The 25,268-nt window shown below is 37.8% G+C and overlaps 1 protein-coding gene across 1 annotated transcript in view; it reads right to left on the bottom strand.

Annotated features, from left to right (window-relative positions):
- Positions 1-1,473: 1,473 nt before the first annotated feature.
- The window catches only part of LOC120570383 (galactose-specific lectin nattectin-like), a 367,842-nt gene continuing 344,047 nt past the window's right edge, over positions 1,474-25,268 (bottom strand). The window contains exons 10-11 of the mRNA XM_039818701.1: positions 1,794-1,914; positions 1,474-1,694 (exon numbers count right to left, since the gene is read on the bottom strand). Of these exons, the coding sequence (XP_039674635.1) occupies positions 1,624-1,694; positions 1,794-1,914 (192 nt within the window). The 3' untranslated portion in view covers positions 1,474-1,623. The remainder of the gene's footprint in view (positions 1,695-1,793; positions 1,915-25,268) is intronic.

Raw genomic sequence — 25,268 nt, 5'->3', positions numbered from 1 at the left:
CTCAACATTCACCAGAATGCAGGAAATGAAGTGTTTGACAGACAATATTTTATGAAGGACGACCCCCAGACCCCCCAGTTATAATGTGTAAACCAAACCTCCACCCTTGACTGAGAGGCAGAACCATCATCAGATCCAGAGGTTCAGCAGCTGGATCTATAAAACAACATGTCTGCCCTCTGCTGGAGACCCTGAGCTAACACATCACCGTCTGTCTGTTGGCTTTTAAACAGTGTTGGGGAGGAACTAGTTACATGTAACAGAGGTAATAAAGGTAAATGTAATCTGGTACAGTTACTGGGAAAACAATGTCTGGTTAAATTACAGTTAACTGTGAAAAATATTCATGATTACATTGGGAGTTAGATGTGAATATTTTCTGTAAAAGGCTCGGCCATATGTTGAATAATATTAATTTAGTTCCTTTGCATGTTTTTCATGTGCACAATGTCTTCTTTTGTCATTTCCAGCCACAGCTGTTCAGTAAAGTTAGATGTTATTATTCTGATACTTTGGATTGGTTCTTACCCTTCTGACAGTTAAATCACCTCTCAAGCTGTCTGAGAGTTGGTGTGTTTATGAAAAAAGCAGTTTTTGATCATGCACATTTTGGATTAGTATCTTAACCTTGTTCTATTAATGGAATTAAATACTCACAAGAATATAATAATTTGACACTAATCCATAAGTCAGGATCAGACACTGTTTTTGTGACAATATGTCTTTTATTTTGGAATGCTTAGTTGATTATATAGTAAAGGAAATCAGATGAATAAAGCACACAACATATCAGTTTTAAGAATAAAACGTAACCAAATCATTAAACCAGTGGACTATATGAATTATTATTAGTTAATATGAAGTATTATTAAAGTTGCATTCTTCTCTTGTATCACAGAAAGGTCCGACAAAATATACACTTTTATTTTCTATCTGGACATTTTGGATAAAAAGATCATCACCACACATGTCAGATAGGTTTACCTTTGGACAGAGTCATTCTAGCTGTTTCCAGTCTTTATGCTAAGCTAAGCTACCTGATTACCCTGTTTCCAGTCTTTATGCTAAGCTAAGCTAGCCTTTTCCCCCTGTTGCCAGTCTTTATGCTAAGCTAACGTCTGCTCGAGGGAACTTTATATTTTGTGTACACACGAGAGTTGTATCGATCTGAACAATAACTCTCAGAGAGAAATCTAATTAGTGTGTTAATATTTTATCAGATGAGGGGGTGCTGTTTATAACAGATAATATTCAGTAAACTAAAATAGAAAAGATGTGCAAGTATTCAAATGTTTTCTGTATTTCACATTGTGTTATTTAGTATACTGTAGATTAAAAGTCCAATTTCTGATTTGTTTTTGTCCAGCTCAGTGAGCCAGTTTCTGTCTAATTCTAAACCCAAATGTTAGTAGTTAGTAGTTAGTAGTCGTCCCTTTATTGTTGTCGCATAGTCACAAGTACCAGCGAAAAATGTGAACTGTTCCCTAACTCTTCAGATAATAAACAAGTGAAAGTGAGTCATCTGTCAGCAGAGAGCTGTTTCTGTCTGCTGAACAAACTGAAAGTGAATCAATGATAGAGATTAGAGATGAGCTGGAGAGGCATCATGATGGTGCGTTAGATTTACACATACAGGTTCTTGGAGCACACAAAATAAAATTGAGTGCTACAAGTCCTGTCGTTCCAGTTATTTCCTGTAGAGAGAGTTTACAACCAATCACTTACATTTAATGTCAAACTTTTATAATTGAGACTACAACATACGATAAGATGTTTTTAAATGTATTATTTACCGTTAAAGTTCATCTCAAGACAGTTCTCCCCCTGCGCGAAGGCATCGTCGTTGTCAGGCTGCCCCACATTGAAGATTCTGTAGGTGAATTTGGATCCATCAGTCCACATCCACGTACCCTCCTGGAGGAGAAAGATTGGTTTAAAGTCAAAATGAAATCAAGAGTTCTTGTTGTAATACTCATTCTGGCCACAAGAGGATCCTCCTTGTTTTCTACTGGTCACAGGACAGTTAAGGTTACCATTCTTTATAGTTACATTTATCAGAGAAAAGGTGACTGTGAGCCGGGTACAGAGCACCGGAAGTGACGGTCCTTTCAGAGTTATAGTTGAGTTTAGGAAACAAAAGTAGGGCGTCATGTAGCGACAACAGTCAAGTTTAGAAAAACCAGAAGGACTAGTTAAGATTAGAAAAAGATGGTGGTTTGGATGAAAACACTCCGGGACATGAACACCTGTTTCCTGGGTGAAAAGGTCTTGTGTTTTCTCCTTAACTTCTTCAGGACATGAACACCTGTTTCCTGGGTGAAAGTCTTGTGTTTTTCTCCTAAACTTCTTCAGGACATGAACACCTGTTTCCTGGGTGAAAGTCTTGTGTTTTTCTCCTTAACTTCTTCAGGACATGAACACCTGTTTCCTGGGTGAAAGTCTTGTGTTTTCTCCTTAACTTCTCAGGACATGAACACCTGTTTCCTGGGTGAAAGTCTTGTGTTTTTCTCCTTAACTTCTTCAGGACATGAACACCTGTTTCCTGGGTGAAAGTCTTGTGTTTTTCTCCTTAACTTCTTCAGGACATGAACACCTGTTTCCTGGGTGAAAGTCTTGTGGTTTTCCCCTTAACTTCTTCAGGACATGAACACCTGTTTCCTGGGTGAAAGTCTTGTGTTTTCTCCTTAACTTCTTCCAGGACATGAACACCTGTTTCCTGGGTGAAAGTCTTGTGTTTTCTCCTTAACTTCTTCAGGACATGAACACCTGTTTCCTGGGTGAAAGTCTTTTGTTTGCTCTTCTCGTAACTTCTTCAGGACAAACACGTTTCCTGGGTGAAAGACTTCTTCTGGACGCAGACTTTACTTCCAGGACATGAACACCTGTTTCCTGGGTGAAAGTCTTGTGTTTTCTCCTTAACTTTCTTCAGGACATGAACACCTGTTTCCTGGGTGAAAGTCTTGTGTTTTCTTCTTAACTTCTTCAGGACATGAACACCTGTTTCCTGGGTGAAAGTCTTGTGTTTTCTCCTTAACTTCTTCAGGACATGAACACCTGTTTCCTGGGTGAAAGTCTTGTGTTTTCTCCTTACCTTCTTCAGGACATGAACTCTGCTCCCCCGCTTTAAAGTCCTGTGTTTGTAGGAGCCAAACATCCCCCTGACCTCCCTCCCTACAAGGATCTTAACGCTCTTATACGAGCAACATCACTTCCTGTGTTGATGATAAAAGTCTCACCTGCACTGAGTCAAATCCTCCGATCCAGGTATTGGTGTCTATACCGGTCTCTTGGTAAATTAAGTCTTTGAGGAATTTATGTTCCTCAGCTGAGTGGATGGAAGCCAGATTCCCACCAGCGGTCTGGCAGAAGGTCTGATGGAGACAGTATAATCAAACAAAAACATAATCACATTATTAACAGATCTCAGGGCAGTTTTACACTCACAGGGCACATTTTAATACTTTTAATCAGTGGTGTGGAAGAAGTATTCAGATAATTTAATTAAGTAAAACTTCTAATACCACACTGTAAAAATACTATATTACAGTAAAAGTAAATGTAGGCTACTTAGTTACTGGTATTAATACTTTAACTAGCTACATTTTCTTGATGACATACTTTCAATGCAGGACTTTTACTCTAACAGAGTATTTTACAGTGTGGTATTAGTAGTTTTACTGCAGTAAAGTATTAGAGTACACTGGTATTAAGCATACATGTGTTATGATAGATAGAACAGCTGTACCTCTGCATCGATCCAGGTCTTTGCCTGGATGTAGAAAGCGAAACAGCGAGAGCCAAACTGAGTCCAATCAGGAGGACAGGGAGCTGCACCCTGTATGAACAAACACACCAACAACAATCGACAACTGGTCATTTATGGATAGTTCCTCCTCTGTGCTGTGGAGATAGAGCTGGCAATGCAAGATTACAATCACAGCAACCCAACGAGTCAGAGATACTGTTCTGAATAAACTTCCTCTGTATTTCTAAAATCCTGAATACAGGCCTACCAGCGGGCGTCAAAAGCGGCGCTTGATCAGGTTCATTGGCGACGCAAAAGTCTCCTTTTAGCGTCTAGCCCTCTGGTCTTTCACTTTTCACTGACATGCGGCACAAGAACGGGATGGTTAGGCCGGCTGCACACTGGCTGTGTGGTGGTGGTGTCAGCTGCATGGCGTGTCTGTTTTTATTTTGGGTCTCCCATGTTTATGAAGCTAAATTGAAAGCTTGAAATTGAAAATTTAAGTTTTGGTCAAAACTTGGAAAAAATAAAACCATGTATTCAAACTAAAAATAAGTGTACCCAATTTTTTTTCAGTTTGAATATGATTTAAATTCAATTCTGGAATTATTTTGAATAAATTATAAATTTTCATTTTTCACTTTTATATTTCTTTTCAGTTCCACATTTCATGTTTTCAGATTCAAAACTTATTTTTTTACGGCTTCAAATCTTTTTTTCAGTTTCAAATCTTTTTTTGGTTTCAGATCTGTTTTTCACTTTCAGATCATTTTTTTCGGTTTCAGACTTTTGGCCCTGATTTTGCGTAGGGGCGTGGCTTCAACTCAGAGGGCCGTGGCATTATGAGTGACCAGTGACAAAGTTCCATTTAAAAATTGTTTTGGACAACACATGGTACCAATTACACTATAAGAGCAATAAACTGTGCCAGATTGTGCAGTTCAGCAGGAACAATGACTTCTCCCACTTCCATGTACGACTTAGCACCACAGTATTCACTGGCACCAGCCCACAGGTAAGACATGTGAAAGATATTAGCATTTTTGAATAGATACTTTGCGAAATTATCTCCGCAAGTGGCATTGTTTTTATGATTAACACATAAAGGGAAAATAGGTGGACAGCTGGACAAAGCTGGCAATCAAGCATCGCTAGCACTAAAGTTAGCATTAACTAACGTTAGCTTCACACTAGCTGGGGTTTTACACTAATTTCAGTGTCCAGCTCAAGTTTTTTACTTTAACGTGTAGTGGTCTTTGTGAACCTCTGTTTGTCAGAATGACCATAACTTCGACAGTGGCTGCAGTGAAGAAGGTCTGTTTTTACAGAGTAGACAAATATGACTTTACATTAATGCTCTGGCCTGATAAAGTACGTTTTACACACATAACGTTACATGTAACAGCATGACAGTTATGCCTTACAAAATATGCCAAGTGGGCAAACTTTGAAGGCTTCTACCACAGCCTAACTGTATCAGAATACACTAACTTGTCTTTTTGTATTTGTAGGTCTACTGTCTGTTTTCTGGACCGTGCTGTGTCCGTAATAAAAGCTTTGATTGATTGATTGATTGATTAACAAAGCAGATCAGGATGTTGTTTAAACTAACTATGAAAAGGTAACACTATTAACTTAGGAAAAGGTAACACTATTAACTTAGCAATGTTAGTTATCTATAAAATTTTTACATTTATAAGGCTCTGTACGGCTGAAGGCAGCCACTGTCGAAGTTATGGTCATTCTGACAAACAGAGGTTAACAAAGACCACTACACGTAAAAGTAAAAAACTTGAGCTGGGCACTGAAATTAGTGTAACTAAACACCAGCGCTAGTGTTGAAGCTAATGTTAGTTAATGCAATTTAGTGCTAGAGATGCTTCATTTCCAGCTGTCCACCTATTTTCTCTTTATGTGTTAATGACAAAAAAATACTACTGCGGGGATAATGTCCCAAAGTATCTGTTCAAAAAGGCTAATATCTTTCACGGGAGTGTCTATTTGCACCGCCGGTACGAATAAGCCTCGGCCACACAGCTGAGCTATTTACACCCTGTGACGTAACAACAAAAACACGTTGCTCGCGTGCAACCGAAATCATGGCGGACGTTCATCTTCCATGACCGCAGAAACTGGCATATTAGGGAAGTTTTGTCTCTAAAGTTTATAACAATAGAATTTCTAGCGGAAAATGGATACTACAGTTGCACTTTCTGTCTTCAGTGAAAGCATACAACCGTTAGTTTGTTAGTTAGAACCTATTCTTTTGTATACGGGATGGTTACCTAGCAACCGAGGCTTGAAGAACCCAAGTGGTAAACAGTTGTCCAGCGTTTTAAAAGAACTGCTAGGTGAGTGGTTAGTATGCTTACCTTTGGTATGGGAGTTTGGAGTTTGATTCCCCTGTGTTTTGATCTTATTTTTAAAATTTGGATTGGATAATTTGCATGCAATTGCGCAAGTCAGGACCCGCGTATGTAATTTTTTTGCAGGGTGGTAGGGGAAGACTCATGAATATGCCTGCTCTGGTTGGGTTGGTTAGGTTTAGGCAAGAGGAGTGGGATTGGTTATGGTTAGGGTAAGAATGTCAGGGCGATAATATTCCAAAAAGGTGTAATACATGAGTAGTATGGATAACTGTGTGTAAATATATGGCAAGGTACTGTAAATGCACAGGGGTGCAAATAGCATACATTGATATTTGTACCAGACGGGGTCATTAATAGAACACATTGCTGTGCGCACCGCGGGGTACTAATAGCATTCATTTCTAATTGCACCAGGGTACGAATAGCTCTTCTAATTGCACCAGGGTACAAATAGCATACACTGCTAATTGTACCAGGGTGCGCAAATAGCCTCACCCTATCTTTCACATGTCCTACCTGTCCGTAAGCAAGTTGCCTTGGCGGAGCAGACGCGCTTCGACTGCTGGAGTGAATACTGTGGTGCTACATTCAAAGTTCGTACATGGAAGTGGGAGAAGTCATTGTTCCTGCTGAACTGCACAATCTGGCACAGTTTATTGCTCTTATAGTATAATTGGTACCATGTGTTGTCCAAAACAATTTTTTAAATGGAACTTTGTCACTGGCATCAGTTTGTTAAGTAAAAAGCACATGTACTGTATATAGTGGATAGAAAGCATTCAGTCATAGTTCTCACAGTAACACCATTGCCTGAAGGCAACATGACAGTCTTCTGCCTTCTTTTTTAGGCTGTCACTCATAATGCCACGCCCCTCTTAGTTGAAGCGGCCGCCCCCTACGCAAAATCAGGGCCAAAAGTCTGAAACCGAAAAAAAATGATCTGAAAGTGAAAAACAGATCTGAAACCGAAAAAAAAGATTTGAAACCGAAAAAAAAGATTTGAAGCCCTTAAAAAATAAGTTTTGAATCTGAAAACATGAAATGTGGAACTGAAAAGAAATATAAAAGTGAAAAATTATAATTTATTCAAAATAATTCCAGAATTGAATTTAAATTTTATTCAAACTGAAAAAAAATTGGTACACTTATTTTTAGTTTGAATACATGGTTTTATTTTTTCCAAGTTTTGACCAAAACTTAAATTTTCAATTTCAAGCTTTAGTTTTTCAACTATATATATTTTTTTCAAATTAACAAAACATTTGGCCCCGATTTAGCTCCATACTGCGAGTACGTTTATCGTAGACTCACGAAACTTGGTACCCATATGTAACATGTCAAGATGTACAAAAAAACTTCATTAGAGCCATACCCTAAACCCAACAGGAAGTCCGCCATTTTGAATTGAAAGTTCTAAATTAGTGCGATTTTGGCCATTTCCACATATCGTACTTTACGAACTCCTCCTAGAGATTTCATCCGATCAACTTCAAACTCGGTCTGTACCATCTTAAGATGTTAAAGATGAAAAGTTGTTAAAAGAAAAACTTTTCGTCATAACGCGCGCGCGGTGGCGTGGCGGGCCATTTTGTGCGTTTTGCCATCGACACAGGAAGTGGGTGTAACTCGAGTGTAATCGTTGTCCGATTACCTCGAAACTTTTCAGGATTCATAAGAGTCCAACCCTGAGGACAAATAAAGGCCGATATTTACTTAAAGTCATAGCGCCCCTAGTGGCAACAGGAAGTAGGCCTAAAAGTCAAGGTGCTATACCTAGAGATTTCATCCAATGGACTTCAAACTTGGTCTGTACCATCCCAACACCTTAAAGATGAAAAGTTATTAAAAGAAAAACTTTTTGTCAGACGGTGTGGCTGTGGCGTAGCGGCCATTTTGAGTGTTTAGCAATGAACGAGAAACTGGCTGTAACTACATTTGTACGTTGTATCTGCTTGAAATATACCAGAATCACAAGAGTCCAGGTCTGAGGACACCTACAGGCCAAAATTGACTTTTGGTAATGCGCCCCGCTGGGGAACAGCAAATGTTCATTATATGACAAACATCATCCGATTTACATGAAACTTATGTGTGGTCTACATGGGATACTGAGATGCCCCCTATACTTCAACCACACCCACTTACTCAGGCCACGCCCCTTTCATAACATTTGAACCCTTTTAAGGTAGAGTCTTGTGTGAGGGGTCATTGAACTCAGCAGAGAGTTCCTTTTAAATTGGTGATGGTTTGGCCCGCCCCTATGTTTAAGCCCGCCCCCTTTCATAACTGGTGACCCGTTTAAAGTAGAGTCTTGTGTGAGGTATCATTGAACTCAACAGGGAGTTCCCTTTTCATCAGCGACGATTTGCAGTGTCTGAGTGCCCACGCAAATGCCGGTCACAAGTCACAACTATAAGCTTTATCAAAGAGGAGAGTTTTAAGTTTACTCGTAAATGTGGTGACGGTGTCTGCCCCCAAACCCAGATTGGGAGCTGGTTCCACAAGAGAGGAGCCTGATAACTGAAGGCTCTGGCTCCCATTCTAATTTTAGAGACTCTAGGTACCACAAGTAACTCTGCATTCTGGGAGCGCAGTGCTCTAGTGGGACAATAAGGTACTAAGAGCTCCTCAAGATATGAAGGTGCTTGACCATTTAGAGCTTTGTAGGTCAGGAGAAGGATTTTAAATTCGATCCTGGATTTTACAGGAAGCCCAGGTGAAAAGAATTCTATTAAAAATATACTTTAATAAAGTATATTTTGTACTATTTTCATCAAATCCAAGTATAGTTAAGTGTATTCAATTATGTATGAACTTCAACTTAACATCTATTTGACTACACTTCAAGTGTAAATAGTATACTAAAATGGAACAACTTTTTTTAAACTTCAAGTGCACTAAAATACACTAATGAAAATCAAGATTCATGATTAATAATTAATAATTATATTATATATAATTAAGCACACTTACAGTACAATTGCATTGTATTGCCATTCTTATTGAAATACACTTAAAAAGGCATTGCAGCGCAACTTTAAGTTTATTAGTTTAAGTATATTTTGTGCATACTGCTATCATACTTATTACTATAAACTATGTTAATTTAGTATGCCTCTGTAATATTTCAAATGATCTACAAATGCACTTCATAACTATATTTAGTGCTTTTAAATTGTCCCACTATGACAATGTTTGAAGTGAACTTCAATCACAACCTAAACATCATAAAAATGTACTTTCAGTGCAATGTTATTATAGTGTAAGGTAGAAACAAATTGTTTGAAGTATATTTAATCTGTACTTTTATCCCCATTTTGTTATACTTAAGCATGAATGTTGCTATTACACTACAAGTGTATTATATTACAATTCAGTTCAAGTGCATTACATCAACAGATTACAAATTGCATTTCAGAAAAGGATGTTTATTATTGACACAAAAGTATCACACAAAAGCAGATATTGGCAAAAGCAGGAACCTTGAACAGTTAAGGCGGCGTCAAAAGAGAAAAAAGAATATGAGCGATATCCGCCGTGTTACTCAGCGTCCTGTTTTCTCCCTTTCATTTCAAAGCACACAGTTGACAACCTGCAGGTGGGACGGGGGAGACAGGCTCGATATACACGCCGCCCCGTGGCGATGTCTTGCAAGCGGTTTTTAGGAAAGTGGCGCCAGTGTTTGTTTGTGTGTGTGTGTGTGTGTGTGTGTGTGTGTGTCGTCGAGCATTTGTGGGTGTCGGCCCACTTCGCCGCTCCAACCTGCAGAGGACCAGAAGGAAGTAGCTGCATCTTCACCAAAATGAAGACTGAAAAACAGAACTATTATGGTAAAAATATTTACTCGCCATGTGGCAGATAGCCACATAGATATAATTTATTAATTATGTTATTATTTAAATGTAATATTTAGTTTTTAATAAATAATTGTTAACGGTAGTACAGAGTCTGCAGTCTATCGCGCAAACACTCGAGGAATAATGCAAACATTTGACGGTCAGTACCAATTGCCTGGGGGAACATACGTGCCACAAATGGCAATTCCACAACTTGACAACAGTGTGAAAGACGACATAGCCTACTAAAGGAGATCAAAGACATATTGTGGATATTTAAAATATCTTCCAGTTCTAGTGTTAAAAATTCCTTAGAAATAAAAGTTTATTGATCTTTGAAAAAGTGTACCTGCATTATTAGGCTATTATAATTATATTAGATGAAAATGGTCTGCAGGCCGACAAGATTATGGTTTATCACAATAATTTCTGCGACAATTTATCGTCCAGCAAAACTTGTTATCGTGACAGGCCTACTCGCTTCATACTGGACCAATGTCGAAGATCGTTGTTCCCATCAGTAACATCAACAGAGGAACATAGGGTCCAAGGTTGAAAAAACCCGAAGTTACCCTTTAAATTGTGCACTCTGTTTTAAAAGTAGTTTTTCAAATGACAAAAATGTTAACCCTGTGTAAAAAGAAAAAATTCCATCTGGTATAGCAGTACCAAAGATGCCTGTTGGTCTTTAATGGAGTCTGTTTTCTAAGAGAAAACCATTGCTTTGTTTGCAAAAGGTTATTTCCATGAAGCTCCATGCAAATCCTGTCCAGTTAATTCAAACAAAAAAAACTAGTCCAAAGAGTACAGCCATACCCGCGTGCCTTTAGGGACAACTTCACGCTGTTTGGTTGACGCGCGAGTCTCTCTGGCCCTTTCACTGGAAGAGCCTGTTTTTTAAGGCAAGTGCTTTGTTGGTAAGTTTCTCTCCATCAAGTTCCATGCAAATCTTTTGGATCGAAGGCGAGCAGGGTAGCTGAAGTTCAGGGCATACTGTACATTAGTCCAAACAGCGTAGCAACAGGTAATGCTACATTATAAAGATCTTGCAACATCTTGAGGCCTTCAAGGACAATACCAATGTCCCCTGGTTCATCACTTGAAGCATGTTCTTTAAGAACATAAATCCCAACACTGGTGTCTTCAATGGCCCCCGGTGATGGCGTCTTCATCCATGCCCTATTAAAAAAAAAAAAAAAAAAAGGCAGTCAATAAGACCAAATGAGAAACAAATACACAACAATTAAATGATAAGGGAGTAGTAAGTAGGGCTAACAAATTTTAGAAGATAATCTAATTTTTTTCCACAAATATTGTGATTGCAATTTAATATGCAATTATTTTTAAGGTCTTTGTCTTCTGTATTATTCAACAAAGACAAGTAATACATCATTGTATAGTATGAACAACACAATATTAGATAGATTAAACAAACTGTTATTTCCTGGATGCCAGGTCTGTATGTGATGATGAAATTAGGTGATGCATGAATTTATATGAATGACATCTTTTATTTAACTACTTCAATCACAGTAGTATATGGAGCACTGACCAAGCCTGGTGTAAACATTCATATGAAAGTCAGAAAAAAATAACACAAACTAAAGTGCAGATTGCAAAAATATGTGGTTTTAGCACACTTAGTAGTACTTAGATTATTTAATATTATTAACTGTAATAAACATATATAAACATGTGGAATGCATTGTTTTTTAAACACACTACACTTTGAAGTCAACTACTGGTGTACACAGTCATATGGGTACATATTTCTCTAAGAATATTACAACATGGTTACTACAAAGGTACTAGCCTTGCTGTCAACTCCAAATCACATAGGAAAGAGATTGACAGTAAAGACAAAGAAAGATACAAATATGAAGATAAGTAAGAAAATTTTGTCTCAGTTAAAACTGAGACAAAAAGATGAATATCCGTTCTTGCCAATAAATTGTGGTATGTAAAATATTTTACATAATCTTTCCACAATTCTAAAATCTTAATGTTTTTCAAAAAGAAATAACACTAAACAACCAGTTGGTGTTTCTGATACTGTTAAAGGCTTGTTTAAAATGGCAATGTCTGTGAGAGTAGGTCCATTTTCATTTGTAAACAATTGAGAAACAAATAAATGTTTCCATCTGTAACTTTCAATTATTTTAGGAAATATACAAAGAAAAAAAAAATATGACAGCACTTACCACTATAAAGCATTTGATTGTGTATGCTGTTCAAATAGGATCCTATGAAAGAAAACATTTAGAATCAGTTAGAGTTAGACCAAGCACATTGGCTCAATAATTAAAAGACCACACAAAATAAAGCACACAACAAAGACTTAAGGCAAGCTAAAAATCCAGTTTGAGTCCGACCCCTAAAAACGCTGCTTCATTGATATGAAAACTTAATGATTTATTGAGGGCTTCTTTAGTGTGCAGGAGTGGCATGATAAACAAAGAGTTCCCCATACACTGTGCTAACGTTAGTTGCCCCGATACATTTTCATGTCAGCAGCACCCTCCCGCATATAACCGACACACACACAACACACACACACACACACACACACACACACACAACACACACACACACACACACACAGTCTGTAACTGAATAACCGACAGCTTTAGCTAGCTACAACACTCGTTCGTTCTTACCCGACGTTACATTGAACTTGTAGCTAAGCCTGTGGTCTTAGCTAGCTAACCTTAGCTATTAGCAAACCAAGATATAACTTTATGCCCAAACAACTCAACGGACCTTTTTGTTGTTACAATAAGTAACGTTACAACAGCATCAATGTAATCTAAATGAACTAAACCCGACCATTTAACACTCATTCTTATGAGGCTGACTGGCTCCTCTTCACCGGCTTCCATTAACATTACGTTAGCTACATTGAAATACCATTGTTAGGAGTGGAGAAACACAATTATTAATGCTAAACTAAGTAGTTACTAGTTAGTGATGGTATTAGCTAACTTAGTTACAAGAAAACCGATATATTTATAGAATGCACAAACAAGTGAACAGACTTTTGTAACTGTTACTGTAACATGAACAAAATCATTTTGATTGATGTTAACTTACTTTCTTTTTCGTGAAGGAGACGACACATGGCTGCTGTAGAATTAATCCTGCACGCAGCTAACACATACTGAACATTCTTCTTCACATTCTTCTTGTTTTGGCGATGTCCTTGTTGAAACAGTTTGACTGTGTTGGCAGCATAGACAGTATATAAACGGTTGGTGTCAGTGCCCGGGAAGCAAAATTACGAATCCTACTATGCCCACGCCATGGGATTTCTAATATCCACTTGTTTCTCCAGCAACCAACGGGTGCTGACCTACACTCGCTTTCCGGTGTTGTGTTTCCGGTTCAGCGGTTAACCTCTACTTGCTAAATTGCTAGCGTACCATGATGTCGACAGAGAAGGCAACATTATATTGATTAGAATTAGTTGTGTTTAAGTGTTGTTAACATGAGCTCAGGTTTCAATCCGGCTAACTGTGTTGAACGCGCTAGCAGCAGCAATGAAGACATCGAAGGCAGACCTCGTAAGTTAAACTGTAACGTTACAGTTATTCCATGTTTTATGCAGCAAGATAGATATAAATTCTAGTTATTTCGTGATATGGGAGAACCGGGACGGCTGAAACACTTTTCAGATTAACGCCATTTTTAAAAAGAAAACGTTAAAGACGTTAAAAGAAAACGTTACAGATGTTAGAATTTAGCTTAAGTAGCTAGCTACTTCATACTGTGCGCTGATGTAACGTTAGTTTGGCATATCAGTGTTGTAGCTATGAGATCAGAGAATATTGCTGTTTCATTCGTCGCGACTCATCCCTATACTTTCTTCTACTCCACTAGCTACATTTCAAAGGAAAAATATTATAGCCTACTTGTACACCACTACAATTATTTGAGAGCTTTAGTTGCTAGTTACCTTTTTAGTTTTAGATTAATTAATACAAAACATACATTTACTGGTCAATTATGACATGTTGTACTTCTAGTGTTTACTTTCCTACTGTGTAACTTTGGCAATACTTTTGTTTTGGTCAGATTGCTCAGCGGGCCTGTCCTCAGCTGCTTCAGACCAGCTCAGCAACTCAAGTTCTGAGATTCCCGTTCACCAACAGTTACACTCAGTCCACACACAGTGGGAGGACCCTGCCCGACAAGATCATGATTACTGCAAGGCAGCCAGCAGAAAAGATGTGCAGGATAAGATGACTCAGTGTGATGACATTGCCTACTTTCTGCTTCAAAGTAAGCCGGATGCTTTGCTCTACACTGGTTTAGATCTGGAAACATTTGACATTCTTGTATCAACACTGGAAGGACATGCCAGTACTTCATTTACAATGCCTGTTCGAGATCAAGTTCTCATGACACTTATGAAATTAAAAACAAACCGTGTAATAGGTGATCTAAGCAGACAGTTTCATGGATCACTGAGCATGGCTAGCAGGATAATGTCATATTGGATCGACAAACTGGAGGAAGTTTTGCGACCTCTAATTCCATGGCTTCCAAGAGAAACTATTCGGTCAACCATGCCTGCAGCCTTCAAGAAGAATTTCCCCAGTACAACATGTATTATAGACTGCAGTGAGAGCCTTTTACAGAAACCGAAAAACCTTGATTCCAGAGGAGAAACATACAGTCATTATTATTCACAACACACTGTGAAATACGTGGTAGCTGTTGCCCCATGTGGACTAATTATGTTTATTTCTGCAGCATATGGGAGGCGATGCAGTAACAAATTTATAACTATGGACTAAGGCATATTGGACTACTTAATGCCTGGAGATGAGGTCATGGCAGATAGAGGCTTTACCATAAAAGACTTGCTGTTTGAGAGAAAAGTGAAGTTGATAATGCCTTCTTTCACAAAAAAGCGTGGACAGCTAACTGAGGAACAGGTGACGAGTACTAGACGAATCGCACATGTGAGAATTCATGTTGAAAGAGCAATGTCGACGTTTGAAAGTTTACAAAATACTGTCCCAGGTTGTTCCGATCACTATGGCTCCTAAAATTGACAAGATTCTAAGAGTGTGTGCTGCTCTTGTTATTCTGAGGGAGGATCTTATTCGAGATTAGGACTGCAGCTATCTAATCTGCTAAGAAATACTATTGTTTTATTGTGACGAGCTAGTTAGGTTTAATTTTCGGAAATAGCAAAAATGTTATTGCCTACATTACAATATTGCTCACAAACTAAACATTAAGTGCATTTAAGTGCCATATTACATTGTTTTTAAAGAAAACATTTTCTGAAATGCAATAATAACCTCAAACTAAGGCATACATTAAACATACATAAACATTACCTTAAGTTGTGTACCTTAACTTTCAGAACTACAAGTGTCAACCTGAGACTGATCTGTATATAGGCCTAACAAAGCTTAATAATTTAATATGTGATCCATGTATATACCATATTTACAGGAACGTCAAATGAAATGGTGCCATAATGGCTAAAACACTGATGTCTACAAAACGCAAGTGTATGTGAACATTTGTTGTGTTGTACAGAATGTGAATATGTATGCATTTTTTCTAAATAATACAAACTGGTATTATGTATATATTAAACTACTTACAACATTTCATGTTATCAACTTTTCAAATATGAGGGGAAGAGCAAGATGGCGGAGTGAGCAGACGTAAAAGTCGCGAGTTCCGACAGAAAAAGTGATTTTGACATCTAAAACAGTTAATTTTGATCAACAGTCACCTCTCAAGCCATTGTAAGGTAGACAACACTCTTAAAAGACTATTGTGAGACACTTTTTTGAAAGGACGCACAAAATAATACACTCAGGATAAAATGGCTAATACTCAGGACCAAGCTAGCTTCAATGAACATGACTACAGCCTGGACCGGGATGCGTGAGGCATGTTTTAACGAATATGTTGAAGAAGAGATGCAGATGACAAAAACTCTGACGCACCGAACTCCGTTACAGAGTCCCAATCCAAAGAAATTGAAGAGGAGAGATACATCCAAAGAAGTAAGCATGGAAAGCATACGATGCTATTCACTCTCTGTCACAAAGATTCGAAAAGACTGGATGCGTTCGAAAAAAGTTTGAAAACTTCGAACAGCGCATCCAGAATACGAAAAAGAGGTGACAGAAAATAAAAGTGAAATAATTCAACTCAAAGCGCAAGTGGATTGGCTGACAAAAGATAACAAGGAGCTGAAGGAAAGATGCCGGAATCCGGGCGTACGGAAGACGATGGAATCTCAAATTGATCGGGCTCCGGAGAAGGAAAACGAGGATACAAGAGATGTGGTATCCGGTATTCTCACAAAAGTGATTCCGATGTCAGTGGAAAAATTACGAGACAAGGTTGATACCGTCCATCGTCTGGGAAAGAAAGATGATCCCGCCTTCAACATGAGACCACGGCCGATCATCATACAGTTTGGCATCGCGGCGACGCGAGGGGCGAGATCTGGAGGAGGTCGAGGGAAGCCAGAGTCTGCAAGGAGATGTATGTTCAATTAAGACAGGACTGGTCTAAAGAAGATCGTGAAGCCCGGGCAAAGCTGTATCCAACGGTACAGGAGGCCAGACGTAACGGGAAAAAAAGCTTACTTGAAGGAAGGGTATGCTATTATAGACGGAAAAGAGTGGAGGCACCTTTCACAGGTTAAATATAGTGTCATCACCTTGATTCAGATTGTTTGATTAAGGGGACTGTTACTGTTAATGTCAAAGTTGAAATTTATGACAGATTGTTCATTCCTGCCTTAAATCCCTATTTTAAGCGCATTTAAGAGCGTGTATTTTGCTTCATTCATATGTCTATTGTTTTTAGTTCTCTAAATGTTCCAGGTAAAAAACCTCCCAAGGGGTTACAACCAGAATATAATTTTTGTTTATCCAATAACTTGGTAGATTATTGGAGAGTGACACACCCTAACACAATACAATTTACATGGATCAGCCCAGCAGATGCTAACCTATGCTCAAGGTTAGATTATTGGCTTGTGTCTCCAAACATTACTAATCTTACACCAAAATGTGATATTCAATCATCTCCTCTCACGGACCATTGTCTTATTGGTTTGTCACTATCAATAGTCAAACAAAAACAAAAATCAAACAATATTTGGAAATTTAACAATACCTTGTTGCTGAACGAAGAATTCTGTAGCCAGATTAAAATAATATGTCTTGAAATTAATGACATGGATTTTTCAGATATAAGTAAAAGGGAGTGGTTTAAATTTCGAGCAAAGCAACAAGCTATTGAAGCTGGAAAGAAAATAGCCGACAACCGTAAACGTAAACAAAAGGAAATAGTTGAAAAGATAAGTTTATTATGTGGAAAACCTAACCTATCTGTAGAAGAGACTCAAGAGTTACACATGCTCCAGAACCGATTAGACGGTATCTACTTGGAGAAGGCAAAAGGTGCCTTTGTTAGATCAAAAGCCAAATGGATTGAGCAGGGGGAAAAGAACTCATCATATTTTTATAGCCTTGAAAAACGGAGACAGACCAAAAAATGTATAACAAAATTAAACCAAAATGGAAATATTATTCAAGACACAAACAAAATAACAGAGGAAGTATGTCAATTCTATAGCAACTTATATAAGAAAAAATTTCAGAGTGACGATTGTGATGCCTTTATGGAAAGTGTAACGCGAAAATGTAACAAAACTAACAGATGAAGACAAACTTTTACGAGATAAAGATGTAACCTTAATAGAAATTGAAACAGCTTTAAAACAAATGAAAAACGGTAAATCAACGGGTATTGATGGTTTATCTATAGAATTTTATAAGACTTTTTGGTTAGACATTAAAAATTTATTATTTAATCGCGTATCTCGATGGTATTAAAAAAGGGTCAGTTATCCCCAACAATGAAAACTGGTCTGATAACCGCTTGTGCCCAACCCAACCAAAGATTTGCTCCTATTAGATAATTGGAGACCTATAACTTTACTTTGCAATGATTATAAATTATTAGCTTTGGTATATGCTAACAGAGTAAAAAATGTCTTGAACAAGTTAATAGACGAATTTCAGTCAGCTTTTATTAAAGGTAGACACATTCATAACAATGTGAGACTAATAATAGACATGTTAGATTACCAGAGCCTTATTAACACAGAAAGCCTAATATTGTTTATTGATTTTTTCAAGGCATTTGATTCCATCGAACATGACTTTTTACTGAAATCGCTCCAACTTTTTGGGTTTGGCAATAATTTTTTTAAGGTAATCAAAATGTTTTATGATCAAATATATAGTTACATTTCACTTCAATCGGACATCACTCCAAGAATCAATGTCTCTTGTGGAATAAGACAAGGGGTGCCCAATTTCACCAAAATTGTTCATTCTCTGTACGCAGCTTTTGGCCTATTTTGTAGTAAATAATAAAGACCTTGAAGGATAAAAGTTTGTGACACGGAATCTGAAAATAAGTCAATTTGCTGACGATACAGTGATATTTCTAAAGGACAAATCAATTCTTCAGAAGGCTTTAAATGTGATTTCTGTTTTCTCCAGGGCATCAGGCCTTTGCCTTAAATTTTAAAAAAATGTGAAATACTACCCTTGTTGTATAATTGCCGAGTCTAACTTGGAGATGATTCCAGTTAAGAATGATGTAAAATACTTGGGTATTCATCTATCTAAAAAATTTGGTAATAAGAGAATCCAAAAATATCACAGAGAAATTTGAAGAAATAAAAAGAAACCTAAATCATTGGTTAACAAGAGACTTAACTATTTTAGGACGTAACCTATTGTCAAAATCAGAAGGGATTTCTAAATTAATTTACCCAAGCTATTCTCTCTATATTAGTTCACAAAACATAAGAAAAGCAAATACTATAATTTACTAATTCATCTGGCGTAATAAAACTTACTACATTAAAAAATCACAACTTGTAAAGGACTATAATAAAGGGGGTTAAAAACAATTGATTTTGAATCTATGGTTGGAGTTTTTAGAGTTAACTGGGTAAAAGCTTTTTGGAAAAACCTGATTCTCTGTGGTATCATATTCCCAAAAACCTTTTTGATAAAATGGGAGGCTTGGAGGTTCTTTTAAAGTGTGATTTCGGTGTATCCAAATTGCCAGTTAAACTGTCTGATTATCATAAACAAGTTCTTCATTACTGGAAGATGGTATTTACTCATAATTTTACACCACATGGCTCCACCTTGTGGAACAACAGAGTAATAACAATTAATAGAAAAACACTTTTTCTCAGAAATTGGTTTGAAAAGGGAATTATTTTCATCACGGATATATTAGATGAACAAGGTAATTTTCTTAGGTTTACGGTTTTTAAAACAAAATTCAATATACAAAGTTCAATAAGGAATTATAATAAGATTTGTAAAGCAATACCAATAGCCTTATTAAATATGATACAAAACCATTTACATTATTCCAAAAGTCAAATAAATTTGCCAAAACTGCAACTAAATCAAATTCCCCTGAATATTAAAAATGTAACAATAATTGTATTAGCAAAATATTCAAAGGTAAACTATTTCATGATTTTAACCAAAATATAAAAATAAGGCATTTTGATGACAAAATAACAAATAAATATATCAAATTCATGAAATGGCCTATACCTCCTAAAATCAAAGAAATGCAATTCAAAATTATAAATGGATATTATCCAGCAGCAGCAATGCTTAAAAAGAGATTTGGTTTTGAAGTGGAGCCATGTGTGTTCTGTTCCCAGGAAGATGAAACTATTGAACATTTGTTTTCTCTCTTGTCCAGTGATAAAAAGATTCTGGCAAGATGTCATGAATTGGCTGGAAACAAAAATGGAGAAAATTACACATTTAAAGTTGGAGCTAATTCTTTTTGGTAATGAAAACCTTCCAAAGAATTTTTTAGAATTTACAATATCATAACAATTATGGGTAAATACCATATACATAAATGCAAATGGCAAAACAAAAATCCATCCCTCATGGTGTTTAAAATTGAACTGAGGGAATACTTTGCTTCCTTGAAACTCCTGAAAGACTCCAGTGATAACATTTACTCGATATGTGAAGATGTCTCAAAATATTTGTCACTATAATTTGTAAAGCTTCCATGTAATTTTATTTTAAGAATATATGAAGACTGAGGACAATATATGTATGTGAACAACTTTGACATGCCTTATGGACTGTAATGCCTTTGCTTAATTTATTTTTATTTTTTTATTTTATTTACTTTTTATTGTAATTTGTTCTATTTCACTGTGTTTAACTATTTTCTGCACATAAGTCTCCCAACGAGAGATTTTGTAAATTGTGTTTTGTTAATAAGTGTGTTTAATAATAAAAATAAATAAATAAAAAAACTTTTCAAATATGACGTGAATGCTTTTCTTTTTATAGGAAAATATATGGTTGGAATCACATTGCATATCTTTACATAAAAACAATAAAGACTGGCAGCATGTTTTTGCCGTAACACTGTAAGAATGTTTACTTTACACAGTCTAAAGGTATCCCAATTTTCACTCAGATTCTCTTAATGTATGGCACACATTTATGGGCATGCCACATGTGTAGATGTTCACTGAACCTTGTCCATTACCTCAATGTATCTTTTATTTAGCTTAAACCGTCCTGCAGCATATTCATCTACAAGCCGCGGGGTAGCATACGCGTAGAAATAAAAACCTCTCAATCGCTTGACTTGCTTCCTCACAAATGCCTCATCATACTGCACTGTAAGGGACACATGCTCTTTGGGTGTCCAGATCAAAAGTGTAGCAGATTTTAGACCTGTGCAAAACATTGTAAGCTGTATTTGCATGTAATATACCCTACTGCCAGTTTTCTGCAACTGCAGCCCTCCATCTACTAGTTTGACATCACTGCATTTCTGGGTAAGCTGTTGAGTGAGTAAGGGCTGGGTTGGCACTGGACATTTTACTTCCAGTAGCACACATGAGTCAATGACCCCATCAGGACTGGCAGAGAGCCATGGTTCTTGGACACTTACAACAGTGCCCCTGTGGGTAATGCTCATGCCCTCTTCTTTTAGCTCTTGGCAAGCTCTTTGTTTGCTTTACCATAGTTAGTCGCATAGTTACCACGAAAATAAGGGGTATATGTGCTCACATAGAAATTTGTCACTGCTTGTGGTTGCATGGACGGGAACCTTTTTGGCAGAACTTGCTGTAAGTCTGATTTTTCTGCAATTGTGCCACAAATCAGAGGCACTTTGCTCTCTTGTTTCTAATTCTAATTGAGGTGCTTGGGCATCACTAACTTCAACGTATGCCTGGTAGAATGCCTTGCATGAGTTACAGCTAAGCTCATAATTGTGTGTCTGATGAGGCTGAAGAATCTTGTCATCAACTGCACTGTAACTAGTGCTAGGTTGTTCTGCTGATGGTGAGGCATTATAACACTTCCCAAGTAAAGTATTCTTCAGGACAAAAAGTGGTTGGATGGTGGCTTTGTCCACACTGTCTCCTGAAGTCTTTGTGTGACACATGATGTGGTGTATTTTGGGAGTGGTTGACTGGCTACAGCCCTACAGTTACTGTATTGCTGTTCTGCCTTGTGGTGCCTGAAGTTTACCTGACTCAGACGTTTAGGCTCAAGGTTCTTTGTTGTTCCTGCATTCCACCTGCGCTGCTCATCTGTACATGCAAGCCCTGTCTTTCCACCAATCACTGCATTTTGCACCTGCAATAATGGCATCAATACTGTCTTTGTTATTTATCCACTTACTATTAAGCATGAACATAAGTATATCAAATTACAAGTGTAAAAGTACATTTAGTCAAGTACTGTGCTTAAGTACTTTTTATTTTTACCTTCCACAGAATAGCTGCTGCATGGCTACATGACTTCCCTAACCCGGCAATGCAAGAGCAGCCGACTGTCTCAATGACTCCACTTTGCCTCAGCATTGCCCATGCTGTATGTTTAGCTTCATTGACATTCTGACTAGGCTCTACTGCTGCCTTCAAAAATATAAAGCCGCTGTGTTTCTTCAACAATACTGTGCCTATTTTGTTACTATGCAAGTAAGTATATATAATATGCTTCTGTGCTTTTGTAATTGCGCAATTCTTCGCCATCAACACCTGCGAAAATAAAAGGTAACGACGTCGATGTAGCTAACATCCGGGCCATTGCTTCATGTCATCTAGCACATCCGTCAGAAGGGATGGGTGTGAGGGACTGTTACGGTCTTGTTGTCACGATTTGTTAAAACATCCATGGTGTGTATCCACCCTCCGTTTTTTGTCCATTTGTGCTTCATCCATGGTGAAACACCGGCTTTTAAGCGAACAAGCTAGAGAGCTACAAGCTATCAAACGTACACAAGCTTCGAACCGGAAAAGGACAACCGACTTCCGGTTCAAACCGCTATGAATCATGGGTAAATTCGCTAACCTGGAAAAGGTGGATGTCAGTACCCGTCCGTTCCACCTGCACAATCCGTTCTGCGCATGTGCAAGATGACACACATGCCTGACGTAGGCGCGTATATGATAATGCTGCGTTCATGCCATTCAGTCTAAAATAACAAACATAATGGGAAAAGCAGGCTACAGCTAAATTAAGACTTTACAGTAATAACAATAAAGACAAGTATTGAGTGATTGTATTTTAAATGAGCACAAGTAAAGTAGAACTGACGTAACAGCTGTTATATATGTTAACGCGTTTATTTTCAAGTTTTATTTTGAGGGTCTTTTAAAGTTTACATGCTGTCTCAGCTAGCGGTTAGCCGAATTAGCTGTTAGCTAAACTAACGTTAGCTTAACTGTGGAGGCTAACGGCAGACCGCTACAATCAGCTAGCGGTTAGCCAAATTAACCGTTAGCTAAACTAACGTTAGCTTCCCGGTGGAGGCTAACGGCAGACCGCTATAATCACCTAGCGGTCCGCCGAATTAACCGTTAGCTAAACTAACGTTAGCTTCCCGGTGGAGGCTAACGGCAGACCGCTATAATCACCTAGCGGTCCGCCGAATTAGCTATTAGCTAACTAACGTTAGCTGGAGGCTAGCGTGTGAACATCTTGCGCATGCGCAGAACGGATCGTGCAGGTGGAAGCGGTGCCGTTATTCCCGGTGGTGGTTGCATGAACGCAGCATTATCATCTCCGCCTTATGTCATGGCATACGTGTCATCTTGCACATGCGCAGAACGGATTGTGCAGGTGGAACGGATCGGGTACTGACAGTGGATAGGAAGAAGTTCCACTCCCTCCTTACTTCCGGCTTCTGAACTGATTGCAGTTCAACCAGAGTTCCATATACAGGCCAGTGCAGAATGAATGGGCGCTCTATGGAGCTATACCCTCAAAATCCACTTTTCTCAGGATATAATTTTTGTCTAGTAATTTGAATGCTGCATTCGAAAGGGGAGGCAAAGAAAATACACACTGCTGGATGTTAGATTGTTTTAAAGTTGCCTTTTAAAATGTCAATGACGTCATACACATATACGGCCAGAGATACTGCTTCTGACGCAAGCTCTGAGTCGCTTCCTTTGTTCTCTCGAGGGCATCGACATCACAGCTGATAGGTTAGTCTCTCTCTGTTAATACAACACAGCTGATAGGTTAGTCTCTCTGTTAATACAACACAGCTGATAGGTTAGACTCTCTCTGTTAATACAACACAGCTGATAGGTTAGACTCTCTCTGTTAATACAACACAGCTGATAGGTTAGACTCTCCCTGTTAATACAACACAGCTGATAGGTTAGTCTCTCTGTTAATACAACACAGCTGATAGGTTAGTCTCTCCCTGTTAATACAACACAGCTGATAGGTTAGTCTCTGTTAATACAACACAGCTGATAGGTTAGTCTCTCTCTGTTAATACAACACAGCTGATAGGTTAGACTCTCCCTGTTAATACAACAGAGCTGATAGGTTAGACTCTCTCTGTTAATACAACACAGCTGATAGGTTAGACTCTCTATGTTAATACAACACAGCTGATAGGTTAGTCTCTGTTAATACAACACAGCTGATAGGTTAGACTCTCTATGTTAATACAACACAGCTGATAGGTTAGACTCTCTGTGTTAATACAACACAGCTGATAGGTTAGACTCTCTCTGTTAATACAACACAGCTGATAGGTTAGTCTCTCTCTGTTAATACAACACAGCTGATAGGTTAGACTCTCCCTGTTAATACAACACAGCTGATAGGTTAGTCTCTCTGTTAATACAACACAGCTGATAGGTTAGTCTCTCTCTGTTAATACAACACAGCTGATAGGTTAGTCTCTCTCTGTTAATACAACACAGCCAACCCAGTCTCCTACTAAAAATGTAACAGCCTTACAAAATAGCATGGCGAGAAAATGTAAGGTTGTTACATTTATTTAAAGCTTTTTTGCGGCAAAACACTTAGTTCTCGTATCGCGAGAAATAGCCTACTGTAGATCAGCCATAGACAGTATAGAGATCAGCATACTTCACTGCATGACTTCACTGTAGTACACTGCCAGAGATTGTGCGATCTATATACCGTTCTCTTTTAATGGGATCTACCAGGTAAGACAGGAATAGTTAGAAATCGTGGTTAACACCATATTTACAACATGTTTGGCTTGACCTAAAATAGTTAATGGAAATTGTGTAATGTGCAATATACAGTGGTTTTACTAAGACCATCTTGTTCTTTAACCGACCGGTACCCGCGCAGACCGTTATGAGAATGAATCTGCAATGCCTGACCGGCAAAAAAAAAAATAAATAATATATATTATATATATATATATATATATATATATATATATATATATATATATATATATATATATATATATATATATAAATAGGCTATTTGTCTTGAACCCGACCCCGATTCAACCGGTAGCGATCATTCAATGTTGTGAAAATGGGTTAATTAAACATGCATTGGCAAACATGAAAAAGCGCACCCACTTCAGCAAAAGTTAGCATAGCGAGTTGGTTTGCTGCGGGCATGCTAGTCTACACGTGTACACGGTGTACACATGCACGCACACACACAGTAAAATTATGCACATCGTATCATGCGTTGTTTCCTATCACTGTGATCTTGAGTAAACTTTGCCATAACAGTTGTAAAACGGTGTCTTAAGGGCGTATTTAAAAGCTTTCACTGACAGTCCAGATATTATCAGCACATGTATAGCCCTTTAGCCTAGGTAAGGTAAGTTAAATTAATTAATTTATGAAGCACAACTTTAACATAGCTTCACATAGCTTCACTAAATAAAGAGAACGCTGTGCCTAAAGTTATGGCCTATAGTTCATCATGCAGTATTGGCTACTGA

Source organism: Perca fluviatilis, chromosome 12 (assembly GCF_010015445.1).
Source record: "Perca fluviatilis chromosome 12, GENO_Pfluv_1.0, whole genome shotgun sequence".
In the NCBI taxonomy this organism is placed as follows: domain Eukaryota; kingdom Metazoa; phylum Chordata; class Actinopteri; order Perciformes; family Percidae; genus Perca; species Perca fluviatilis.
This window is presented reverse-complemented; position numbering and strand designations above follow the sequence as displayed.